We start from the raw sequence: 13335 nt of genomic DNA on the forward strand, positions 1-13335 counted from the left end.
CATGAGCTCTCTGACCTCATATTAGGCAAGATACTAGCAGAGAACGCAGAGACTTCCTTTCAAATCATCACCTACCTCGACCAAACTTGACAAAACGAGGTAACATCACATATCACAGAAATAACTGAGTGAAGACAAGGGACAGGATCAGTCCAATCTTCTGCAGGAAAAAAGTAATCTGACAGGCTCGTATGCCATAATCTTAAGTGCAATTTTCAACCTATTATGAATAGCCACCTGTCCTTTCAGATGATGTGAAAGGATTATATGCCATAATCTGCAGCATGATTTTCAACTGAATATCAATATCCACCCGTCCTTCTAGATACATTGATGGGCTGACCAGCACCTCAACGTATTACTAGGACTAGATTTCATAGACAACTACAAATGGAATGCATGCGTGGAATGGAGGATTCTGGGAGGTTTGAAAGCCTTATGTAGCTTCCAAAACAAATGCACATCTATGGAATTGAAAATGAGAACGTGTCTGTACACCATGCTTGTGCAGACAATAATTGTTCACAGGTGCCCAGCTTGCGCACCTGAGCTCTCTAGGTATTGCGATAGCATAGAAATTTTACATAAACATTTCATACCATACTATTGGATGAAACAGGTATGATACCTCTAGAAGGGAAAGCATTATGCCAATTCATTGCTTACCTCAACAAAGTTAGGAGTTAGGAGGATGGATGGCAGTAGGATACCACATAAGGCGGTAGGAAACTACACAAACCATGGGTTAGCACATAGATGGATGGAATCATGGGGTATAATAGCTGCTGACATACTGGAAGATGCATGTGAAATCAACGGGATAGTGACAAAAAATGCTACTGAAAATATGGCGAACTCCAAGGACCAAAATGCACCCTTTCTTTTAAATACATTTATGGGCTGACCTACCCCATAGGCAAACGTATACAATCATGGAGCTTTTGGTACAAAACATCACATGTATATGCTTGGACAACATGCTGCCTTTTGACAGCGAGTCCAATTCAATATATATTCAGTTTCTTGCATAAACATCACACTTGTATATATGCAAGCTTTGACAGAAATAGAACTATGGCAAATATCCTCCAGCTTAAGACACTGAGTCCAATGCCATTGCATGGTTACAGGTAAGATAGGCCAAAACTTGCTATAGAGATCCAACAAACCCCCAGTGTTGCATGTCAGTATACATTGAGTTTTTCATTCATCCATTTTAAGATCTCCTCTGTTATTTCCTTCTTTTCTGGTTCAAAGAGCAAATCATGTAGAAATCCATCATACAGCTTCAACTTTTTGTATGTTGAAGGAGCTCGTTGATACAGATCCTGGGAAGCAAAGGGGTCTGTTACTCTGTCACCAGTCCCATGCAACACAAAGAATGGGACTGTAATTCTATCCATATTCCTTTGGAGATGAGCAGAAATGCGCAAGATCTCATATCCTGTCCTGACACGTATAGGCCCTGTATATACCAAAGGATCTGAATATTTTGCTATCAGTTCCGCAGGATCACGTGAGACTGGTATACCTCTTTTGTTTGCACCCTTGAATTGAAAAGTTGGGACCAGGATAGAGAAAACAGGAGCAATCACCTGCAATTCACGAAAACCTCTTCTATACATTACACACATTCTACAGTCCATTTCTCTGGAAAAGCCAAGATGCAGGTCCAACAAGACATTGTGCATAAACAGCTTACCCCAACCACTGGATGAGCTGGCCGAACACGCAGAGCAGGAGAGGTCAAAATTACACCCTCCAACATTCCTTCCACAGAGGGAAGTGAGGCTGCCTGCAAGGAACAAATGACGGTTTATAATATCTGACAAAGCAATCATGCCAAATATATATTTTTACCCAGTTGATTAGGAAAGTCGCATTTGACAAGACCAGAACCATAGGTAATGTCTCCAATATAGAAGATAGAATAATTCACCTTCAGGGCTACTGCCCCACCTGTGGAGTGGCCAAAAAGGAAACATGGTACACCAGGATTTTTGTCTGTGACCCAATGAAGGAAAGCTTCCTGGATATTGCAAATGTACAGAATTAGTAATGTGGTTGATTCTCAACATTTTCTTGTACGAACTCAAAACATATAAAAAGTTCAAGCATTGATAAGAGGAGCCAGTCACAAGACAGATTCTTGAAATACCGTGTCTGCCACAACATGATCTAGTGAAGCAACATAACCATGTAGTCCATCACTCCCTCCATGACCTGCACGCAAAAATATATAATCAGGCAAAAGTGTACATATGCGTACATAAACTCTGTTTCTTACATGGTTTATCTGATTTGCAATGCTCCCGACACCCCAAAGAACAGCCCCGAATATTAATCTACCAAGCAAAATCATAGAAATGCAGTTCACCATAGGGCTGTAATTCACCATAGAAATCTGATTTCTTGTAGGCCTGTAGGCTCCATTGACTAGGAAAGGTGGACAGCCAGTGCTGAAACTGGAAAACAACATTTGGAATTCAAAATAAACGTTTCAAAAGATGACGCCTAGCCCACAGGAAAACAACACTTGGAATTCAAAGTAAATGTTTCAAAAGCTGACACCTAGCTCATGGGATGTTGAGCGTAACGAATAAGACAACGATTGAGACATTCTTCTGTGTAGGGAATATATTGCTCACACATCCAGACTTATGCATGCTCTCTTGTTTACTACCGTAGAAACCTAACTTTCTCTTGTACAAACGAGGGAGACAATCAACAATATATCCAAACTTCACAAAAAAGAAACCAACCATCCAAAGAAAGTACTTTAAAAGGGGCTCAATCTCACCAATCCAATCCATAGCATATACTCCATAGCCTTGAGAATTCAACTGCATTGCAAAATTGACGTATCTGCCACTGTGGTTACCATTCAACGTTCACACAATTAGAGTAGTATAAAGCTAGACATCCAAAAACTCTATAACAGTCATACAATCCTGAAATGGAAGCTATCACCTGAAAGCAGTAAAGAAAACCCTAGAGAATGTGCAAAAGACGAGGAAAGGAGGGGAAAGGGAGAAAAAATCCAGTCCAACTGCAGAGATAAGATGATAAATCAGTATTAAAGGCAGAGCCAGAAGAAAAGGATCGGATATAGGTACCACTGTGAATATGTGCCCTACTCCATAAAACCTGCAACCTTGACCGGCTGGAAGGGAAGGATATCATCATAAGACATACGTAGCCTCCCTTCGAATTGAACATCAAAAACCAAGGCATCTTCATGTGCATCCCCCAACATGAATAGGAGTACCCGTCCCAAGGAAAGAACCCAACCAAGTGGAATCCATAAGGGGCATATCATCTATATCCATCCACTCCCCTGGCATGGCTGTATCAATCTACTGAATCCCCCCTGCACTCCCTCTGAGATGACCAACCGATAAAACTCTCCGATCCTCTGGAAGCTTCCTAAAAGCTTTCCAAGATCCCCCAGTGGATGCAGGGCCTCTCTTCCATCTGGACCACTGCATATAGTGGGAAGAGCCTATCGGTCTACCATGCTCATCAAGTATGCTTTCATTCCACGTAATGGACTACCTATCGATTTCCTCTCGAGAGGAGGATGGCACTCTCGAAGTATACTTCTGAAGCTATCCCAAGCTTTCATAATGGCAACCATAAGAGGAGAGGAGAGAGGTCTGAGTGGGGCTGAAGTTAAAATCCATCTAATGCTGTCGATCCACTCTCCTCCCGAGGTGCTATCATATGCACCAAATGAAACACAAAAAGATAGTGTACATGCGCCATCTACTTACCCAATGCAATTTAAGAGGGAGTGTTGAGGATAGTGTAAATTGCACTATCTAGATAGGGTTCATAGGGCAAACCCTAACCCTAACCCTAAGGGGTACTCATGTATATATCCATTTTTATGTTCAAACCAACATAGTGTATAGGTAGTTATATCGTGTGCACTCCTGCAGCTCTCCCTCTCTCACTCCCCACTTTATCACACATAGGTAAACCAGTAGCCAATAGTACTTGCCATCTAGCACTACTCTATGAACTAGCACTGCTATGCTAGGAGTGGTAGCACTTAGCATGTACAACTTAGCACTTAGCACTTAGCACAGCAATTCTAGTACTTACCATTGCTATGATAGCACACATGAAAAAATCCTTCCAAGGCTCCTGTCCAGGCATCAATCCTCTAACCACTATTTTACAGAGCATGGCTTGCACTGCAAGTCTCGGTCGACGATATTAAGACCCCCTTCCCCAGTGGGGAGTATGAGGGTCTCCCAAGCCATCCTAGCTACGGCATCCGCTGTCCCATCAAGTCCACTCCACAAAACGTTTCTGATGGGTCTCTTGAGCTGACTGATACCGTCTCTGGAGCAGCACCAGCATAAGCAAACAAACCAAGCACTAGCCAATAACATTTGGTTGACTACCACAACCCTAGATGCCAAGTCTAGTTTGAACGCACTCCAAAAAAGGAGTTTCGTCCTTATGCTCTCTAGCACATGTCCTTATGCTCTCTAGCACATGAGAAAACTGTTGTGTTGGAGAGATGCCTACACTTACCTAGCATCCCAAATACCAAATGGAAACACCCCTCTGAATCCATTACTTTTATTTTTGAAATTTCACGTTTTTAAAATTAGGATAAAGAATGCATATGTTTTCCTATTGTTTGGTTAGGTACTAGTTGGCTAGGATCTAGCATTTGATGGTGGACCTCAATTGAAGGGGTTACGGGCATTAGTATCCCACAAGTTGAGATGCATCTCTTTTAGAGAACGTAAAGAGCTCACCCTACCCAAGTACCTAAACATGGGACCAATCAACTGCATAGAATGCAAACTGACCCATCAACTATTAAAGAGAATGTCTGCAGTACTGCCTTGGGGGTGAGGGCATGTGAACATGAAAGTCAAAGAGATACCCGACTTAATAACAAACTAATTGATCTAATAGATTATGTGAGAATAGACTAACCCTTTGAATAGAGCTAATTGCCAAAAACCTGAGGGTGAAAACAGAAGTCAAATCGGAGAAGTATTGATCACCTAAACTGAATTTTTAGTCGGGTAAATAAAGAGAGGTTAAAACAACCCTAGTCCACATTACACGTGGCATGATGATGCGGCAAGCTGAGATGGCATGCTGAAAGTGTCAGCTCTAACATGTGGCATGGACACACAGCCCATGAGATACATGGCAGCCTATGGGGACCTGTGGAGCGCCATGAATGAACTATGGCACCACTTGTCACAACAGGAACTCCAACCCAAGAGACCAGCCCCCATGCCAAATTGGGCACACTCCCACGTTTTTGAAGCTGCACCCTCCTACATCTATAAAAGAAACTCTCCCAACCTCATTTGTGCGCAGTTTTCTCCCCTCTTGCTTGTGCATACTCCCCTAGTAGCCTCTCCTTCTGCAGCAGCTCCTCCTACCTCTACAGATTCTTCCCCACGCAATCCAGCAGCAGCAGCCCCTTTTTGCTCCTTCCTCTGCATCAGCTCCTCTCTGCAGCAACAGCCCTCCTGCAGCAGCTTTTCGTGTAGCCTTCCCTTCACACAATCCTGCAGGTGCAGCTGCTCCTACTACTACTACTCCTGCATTTCCTCCTCCCACAGCCCGCAGCAGCCTTTTTCCCATGCAGGGAGCAGGATTCTGCCAGTGTTGATGCAACTCCCACCCTAAGCAATGCTACTCCCAGCCCACAACTATAGTCAAACTATGAGGCATATCTGTAGCAACTGGAATTGTTTTTGCATAGCTTTTGAAATTGCTTCAGTGAACTTTTTTTTTTTGCGCAAAAAGTAGTGCTAGTTATATTACTTGAAAACGAGAGTACAAGAGGGCCTAAAGGCTGGCGGGCTGCAATCACAAAATGGATACAGCCCAAGGAGCCAAAATACTAATTACAAGCCTCTCAGGGCATAATCATCGGAGAGTGGACAAACAGCCACGGTGGGGGGGAGTAATGCCACTGAAGACTCTGAGCAGAGTGCTGGAAGAACAGCTCTCGGTGGTCCCAGTCGCGAAGGAAGCGCCGTCTCTTCTCCTTCCCTGCCCGGGACTCCCCCTGCATCTGATCCCACTGACCCTTGAGCATGTGAATGATCGTGCTCCAAATGTCTGCTAGGGTCTCAGTAGCAGCAGAAGCCTGATCTCCTAAGGTCTGCGCGCATCTGGAAGTCCAGATATGCCAGCCTGCAATGCTCCCTATGATCTCCCAAACTGGGTGCCGAGTCATCGCTCCTGCATCTGTCTCTGTCAGATGCCAAGGGAAGCTGTCCATGTATGCCCAGGTGGCCTGCGTGATGAAGAAGACTGGATCCTGCCTAGAGAACTCATAAGCCAAGTGATGTCCCATCTCCGTGCTGCACCAGCAAACCACTCCCCAAGTGACCGGTCCTAGCTCGGGTGCAGCCCTCGCTAAGATCCCCATGACTCCCTTCCAAACTGTCTGAGCATGCGAGCTGAAACCACATCTGGCAGTGCCCCTCCTACCCCATCTGCCTCAGCGAGCTGCCAACTGGTAGCCCCTTGTGTGCTACCATCCAAAGAAAGTAAGAGATCTTCCTCGGCCGCCAGCTTGCCCAAAGAGTCTTCCAGAATGTGCGAAGAAAGACCAGAGATATCCCTTGGGCATACCAACTATGTGCCTGTGTGGGTAGCCCGCGCTGGAGAGCCCCAAGAGCACGCCTACCAATACGTGCACTGTAAGAGAAGAAGGGGGTAGGGTTCTTTGAGGTCTCCAATGGTGGCCAGCGCCACTCCCCTGGGTCCCACTCCACCTCTGTCAAGGAACGGCCCTCCCAAATCCAGAGTCTCCAGTCCTGGTCCTGCATAATCAGGGCGTCTATATGCCACGTTTTCCCTTGCAGCGCTTATAGAGAAATGATAGGGTTTGCAGTGAAGCGATCAGAAAATAGACAATACTCAGACACAACTGAAGAACGGAACTCAAAAAACATAGTGCCTATCGGTAATATGAAAAATTGAATACAAGAACCTCAAGCTGTCGTGTCTCAAGGACCGTGGCTGAGGTGAATCAGAAAGATGATTCCATGTAGAGAAACAGTAGAAAAGATAGCAGCAGAGGGAGCGTAACGCAGTCCTCCGTGTAGCTTGATGATGACGAAGATGATGAAGGGTTGGAGCTGCCCTAGGAAATGGCTGAAAACCAGCATGCTCTGAGGAAGGAACCTTCAGGCTATCTGGAATAGTAACATGATGAAGAAAAGGAGCAGATCTGGAGCAGAGGAGCAGAAGAGACAGATCTGGAGTAGGATGGGACAGATCTAGAGCAGAAGGAACAGAGCTGAAGTAGAGGAGCAGATCTGGAGCAGAGAAGCAGAAGTTGGGACAGATCTGGAGGAGAGGATGGAGCAGCCAGGAGGCAGGAAGGAGAGGCAGAGAGAAGGCAGCAGCCAGGAGGCAGAAAGGAGAGGCAGAGAGAAGGCAGCAGCCAGGAGGCAGAGAGGAGCAGAACTGAAGAGGAGAGGTAGAAGTGGAGCAGGCGGGCCTGCAGCAAAGCATGGAGGAGAAGAGGAGCAGCTGCAGGTCCTGTCCTGTCACAAGGAGTGTGGGGGCAGATGCCTTTTATAGGCCAGACCTAGCTGGTCGGCCAGCTGGTCGGTGGGCCTGCCAGCTGGTCGGCCAGTTCTGGTCGGCCAGACCAGCTGGTCTTTCTGGCCACTTGTTTGGCTGAGATGGCTGGCCTTTTGGCTGGCCTGTGAGTTATTAGATTGCCCCATAAATTGGGGATTGTTTAGTTGCTGAATAGCCCTATGATGTGAAGGCGCTGCCAGGGAAGCTGGGGGTCAATCACGGCCTCTCTGCTCTGGAGGCGGCTATCATCGGCGACGGAGAAGTGGATCGAGGAGTCCGAGAAAAGGCCTGTGCATCAGTGAACTAAAAGTATACAGTTATGCTAAATCAGAATCTCCTTTTCTAAGCATTGGCTAAATGTTACTGATGTGTGGAAGCAGTGGTAAATCGTGCAAGCATCTTCCTTCAGGATTGGAGAGCTCTTGGAGCCTTGAGCACCCTAGCTAGCCTATCTTTTGAGACATTGTCGCATATACAGCCTTCAGCTTCATTTTCATATCTTGTACATAGTTCCGGCTATAGTCTTTCAGTTCCGTCTCAACTTTGGAAGGTGTTGATAAGATTTACTTCAACACCTTGGTCTTGTATCTCAATGTAATAAAGAGCCTGGATAAGGGGAGGAAGGAAGGGGGAAAGAGAGAGAAACAAAAACTACTGGAAGGCCCTTCATCTTTTCTCAAGCAATATTGTACATTTGAGTTTCTATCTCGCAAATCTATGAAGTACCGCAATATTCTGCAATCTTATGCAAAGCCATCTTTCCCCTTGCCCTTGAGAGCATTGAGAGGTTTCAACAGCAGCGCATTGTTCTAAGTTTATGAACGTAATTTGAGAACTTCCGTACAGCTAAGGACACAGCCCATAAATCCATGGACCCATTATTGCCACATTTGGCAGTAAACCACTCAACAAAAGGAACAAGTCTATTGAAATCATCACCACGACTCGGAATGAGAAAACTTGCCATCTCCAAGCATCCTCGAGGAGCCTGGAGTGCACATCAGGGCCTGCCACCAGTACCATCCATGTAGATGTGTGTGTGGCCAGTGAGGTAAAGTAAAACTTCGAGGCGAGGCAATTCTGGGTGTGAAACAGTAGGGAGAGACATATAAGCAGACTGAAAGGGGGCAAAAAAAAGTAGGAATGTTGGTGCATAGGCTGATGGAGAAGGCTAGCACAAAAACAAATATGAGGGGATAACTCGATGGGCATTTCGCTATATTGCAGTTACTGAATGGATGGCACGTTTTCAATGAGACGTGGGTATCCTACAGTAGCAAGTACGAGTGTTGGTGCATAGCTATTGGAGAAGGCTAGCATGGACAAATTACACGATGGGCATTTGATTATATTGCAGGTACTGAATGGATGGCCCGTTTTCGGGGGAGGGGGGGGAGGGCGCTTTAGTATGAGAACACCTGACTTCAAAGTTCAGGCGAGTGTTTGGGAAGGCAAATGGTGAAAGCACAGGGCTATGGAGACAGATAAAAAGTAATCAGCAGAGACACACAGTAGATTAGTTAATGTGACCATTACTTCACATTTTAATTGAACAAGTTCATGATTCCCATTTTCTTGGCCTAAGGGCTCCGATAGTCATCATGACACATGACAACTGCATCAAATATCAATTATGTATTCAATTGTCATCTCAAGCTCGGGTTACAAACCAAGCCATGTCATCTATATGTTAGGGGAAAAACTAGCGTTCGCGGATAGATATAAGGAACGGCATAGCCAAAGGAAGGATGCATGTCAATCATAGATCATTTCTAATCTCCATCATGCTTTCACTTCTATCCATCCTTTTCAAGCTGCACCTGCTAATCAGCAACCATAGTAGACGTTCCAAATGGAGGTTATGCTGAAGTCTACTAATCATTGCATTCAAACAAAAATTCTTCATAAATTTTCCTTCAATTGAACACGTGGGGAAAATTCATGTGTTTCACAAATCAAGCTTGTTGCTAGGCCTGCCTATACAAGGATTCTTCCAAATCTATATAGCTTCAGTCATGTGTCAAAGGGATAAAGTCGACACATGAAACGATAAAGACCAACAATTACAGAACAATGAGGATTGTATCATTGCTATTTCTTTTGTTTCACAACACATGTTTGTAAGAAATCATGAACAAGCCCAACTCATCGCCTAAAAGTTCACAGAAAATTAAAACTGCTAACCTTAAGGCTTATGATTGTCACGTTGTAGATAATTGAGAACTCACACACAAACCACATTTATGAAAGGCTCTCATATTGAAACACATGAATTCCCACATGTCTCGCACTGGTAATTACGTAAGCACACGATCATACATACGTATTCACATTGAGTTCCTGTCCGACCTCCGCACATGACAAAAAATTGAGGGACGATACTCGGGAAAAACGCTCAAAGAGTCAAAATGGTAAATGGAAATGCTGGGTCAAAAAGTAAAACAAACAGATTGGTGAAGACAGGAAATCCATGGACGCTGCTGGGAGGTAGGTCAGGTCCACATACCTATGCTCATTTAGACCATGAAGGACCACCACAAGTCCCCTGCAAAAGAACATAAATGAAAACGGATGAAGTTAATGATCCAAAACCTTGCGCACATTGAAAACCCAATTTCATTGTACTTCACAAGCATCCCCACCCGCAAAACAAGAGAAGACAAAATATGCTTCCACAGTAGGACGTTCAGCAGTCTTGCATACACACACGAAACTGTCGACATTAGCATTAGAGACTACGATAGCCTTTGCACAAGCCTCGGACTTCACTATGAAAAGCCCAAAGATAGGTAAAGGCAAGGTGGCCCAATCCCAACTTCAAATGAGCTGATATCCCACACGGTCTGTAAGTTGCAGATATCCCAATAGAATATTTCGGACATGACGAATTGCGATTGCTTTATGATCTTATGCCGAAAAGGTGTGAAATTTCAAGGCAAAAAGGAAAAGAGGTGACATCAAATTGCCGTAAGCGCAGAAAGAAAGGGGCAGTTCAGAACTACAAAATGAAGTACATATGTGGTAAAGGCCCCTACAATAAATCAGTGTCACTTTCTGTAAAAATGAAACGCCGAAGAAAGTAACGAGAGCTAAAAAGGATGCCAGCCGAGGGGAAGTAGGCCATTACACCCTTCAACGACAGCGAACTTACTTCAAATCCCTTCCATTGGCCGGTGTCCAGGATTGTGTGAAGAGAGTTTGCCGCCTTTCGTTCACAAAGAGGAACGTCTGCCAACAAGAGGCACTTTCGTCGATCTGCTTCTTGGAACGCAACTTATAAGCCAACGCCCGTCTAGAAGAAACGTCACGAACGGCCGCCCGCAAGGAATTGGCAGCAAGCGAGCATTTCTCAGCACCTTCCTCCACGACGCCATCGGGGCAGGACTGAGGGAAGGTCTCCGATATTGGGTCGACGGAAACGACGGGGCCAGGTTTGAAGTGGCAAACGAAGACGATCCAGACGAACATGGAATGGAAGGCAAAAGCGAGGAGACGGACGACGCGGAAGGAGGAGGGGGATTGAGAGAAGGTGAGGAGGACAGAGATGAGGGGTTTGGAGAGGGGAGCCATGGAAGGCGATGGCTATGGCGATGGCGGAGTGAGAGCTTGTAGCTATGGCGATGGGAAGCTGTGATAATTGTGGCTATGGCGATGGGAAACTCAAAAGCTTGAGGTATGGCGATTAAAAGGGTGGTCGTAAAAAGGCTGGCACATGAATTGACACATGGCACCTTCTCAACCACCCCCTCAGTTCTTTCCTTTTTGCGCGTTATGCCATCCCCATCAAGTTTCCAACCCCCGCCACATTTTCTCCTCTAGACATTTCGTTTCGTCCCAGACAAACACAAGACATTTCGTCCCTCACAAAACCAAGCCCTTGGGCTTCCCCCTTTCTTGTGTCTTTTGCCCGTCACTTGGCGCATTCACACACCGCCCGAATGGGTTTTACAACGCTCGTTCGTCGGCACACAAAATATTGTTTCATGAACATTGCCCTTGATCCGGTTCTCACTTCTCATCAACATCACTACACTTTATGACTCGCTAAATTTCAATGAGATCAACACATACCTTACAACAAGTCATATGTCCCTACCAAACATAATTTCATTCCAAAAAGGCAAGTTGAGCAACATTGATGTTTGTCAACCACATCTCACTTTCCCTTGACAAGTTGCTATAGCATAAATCAACACTCCACCTACTCGTGGCATTGGCATACTAGACCATTCCTAGCATTCACTAAACAACAATCATTAAAGTTACACACACTAATATTTCTAAATAGATTGTGGCCCCACCTCATGTCTACAATACACGAATTGTCTCTTTGATGTCTGGCCTACTGTTCATAATCTCATGCTTGGAAGAGGATGAGAATAAAAGTTTGTACTTTAGGAAAGACCTAGCTTGTTAGGTGATGGATGTAGTAGTCATAAGTTGTGATTGGACTTAATATGGAAGCTATCAATCCAATACAAGGCACTATGATTTTTGATGAGTGATGAGAAATCATATCGGAGGCCTCAACCCACTTTAGTTGGTTTGTCACTTTCAACCCATGGTGCATGCTTCCATAGTCATGACCTTCATCACTTTTTGTCAAATGTGAGCAATATCCCCAAGAGCTACAAGACCAAAATCTCTCTACAAGGCATATGAGTGGGGTATATGTGCATTTATGCATGATGGGGTCACCATGCATCGAATGTGCCTCAGCCCAAGCACATGAATAGAGCCAAAGATGACAACCCCTTCATTATCTATGGTCTAATTAGAATATATGGTTAAATCCTAAAGCAACACATAGTAGAGTTTGCCAACTTTTGATGGCATGAACTTTGAAACACTATAAATGCCCCATCATTTATTACAATCCTCTTAGCACTCGTCTTTTGAGGTGATTTTATTTAACTATTGTACGAGGGAGCACTCCTCATTCAACTACAACTATATCCTCATTCAACTACAACTATAATTTAGCAACCACCACAAGGGATGCAACTATAAGGAATACAAGAACCTATGTCACACCCACTCTCTATATTTATTTAATGGGATCAAAGAGCATCTTGCACTGACAAGAGAGGATGGATGCTTAAGCTTTATAAGAGACCTACACTCATGTCACATTTATGCATGGGGTGTTACGTAAACCATGTAGTTGAAGAGCGCACGTGCACGAACATGCGTGCACACATGTATATATCCAAAATCTTGTCCAAATTGAAGGTTAATTGTTGTGAATTAAAATTTCATCGATACATAATAGTTGTTATTATTACGTCTTGCTCTCTCTCTCTCTCTCTCTCTCTCTCTCTCTCTCTCTATCCCCCCTCCCTCCCTCCTCTCTCTCTCTCTCTCTCTCTCTCTCTCACTATTGTCTGGTGTTGCAAAATATGGGGTATCATAGAACATGACATTGCCCAAGGCACCTTTTTTTTGTATTCATTCTTTGCCTTTTTAATCTAGTTCTATAGGATTTTTTACATGACTAGCTTGGATGACGTTTGGGAGCTATGAAAGTAGAATAAGCCACGTGTCAGACACTTGTCATCATAGTAATGGCTGAAATAAAAGTGCAACACAAAAAAGTGAAAGCAAGAAAAAAGATAGAAAGCTAAAAATAAGAAAGTAGCTACTTTAGAAAGTTCAATCAAGGTCCTCTTGTAGCTAGCTTTATGCATTGTGTCCCTAGTTGAGTTGCCCTGACTAGGGCTTTGATTTGACATCATGTCGCAAAGGTGC

General features: G+C 44.5%; 1 protein-coding gene across 1 annotated transcript; it reads right to left on the reverse strand.

The window, feature by feature from the left end:
• Positions 1 to 878: 878 nt before the first annotated feature.
• LOC147898127 (uncharacterized) lies at positions 879 to 11249 on the reverse strand. The gene is made up of 7 exons (XM_087378913.1): positions 10739 to 11249; positions 10094 to 10132; positions 2801 to 2871; positions 2159 to 2223; positions 1940 to 2029; positions 1703 to 1795; positions 879 to 1595 (listed from the first exon to the last, which is right to left on the reverse strand). Exons 1-7 carry the CDS (start codon positions 11155 to 11157, stop codon positions 1185 to 1187), a joined length of 1188 nt encoding a protein of 395 aa, XP_087235039.1. The 5' UTR covers positions 11158 to 11249; the 3' UTR covers positions 879 to 1184.
• Between the last annotated feature and the right edge of the window lie 2086 nt (positions 11250 to 13335).

This window comes from Dipteris shenzhenensis, chromosome 9 (assembly GCF_047967505.1).
Source record: "Dipteris shenzhenensis isolate YYH24624 ecotype China chromosome 9, Dip_SZ_1.0, whole genome shotgun sequence".
Taxonomy (NCBI): domain Eukaryota; kingdom Viridiplantae; phylum Streptophyta; class Polypodiopsida; order Gleicheniales; family Dipteridaceae; genus Dipteris; species Dipteris shenzhenensis.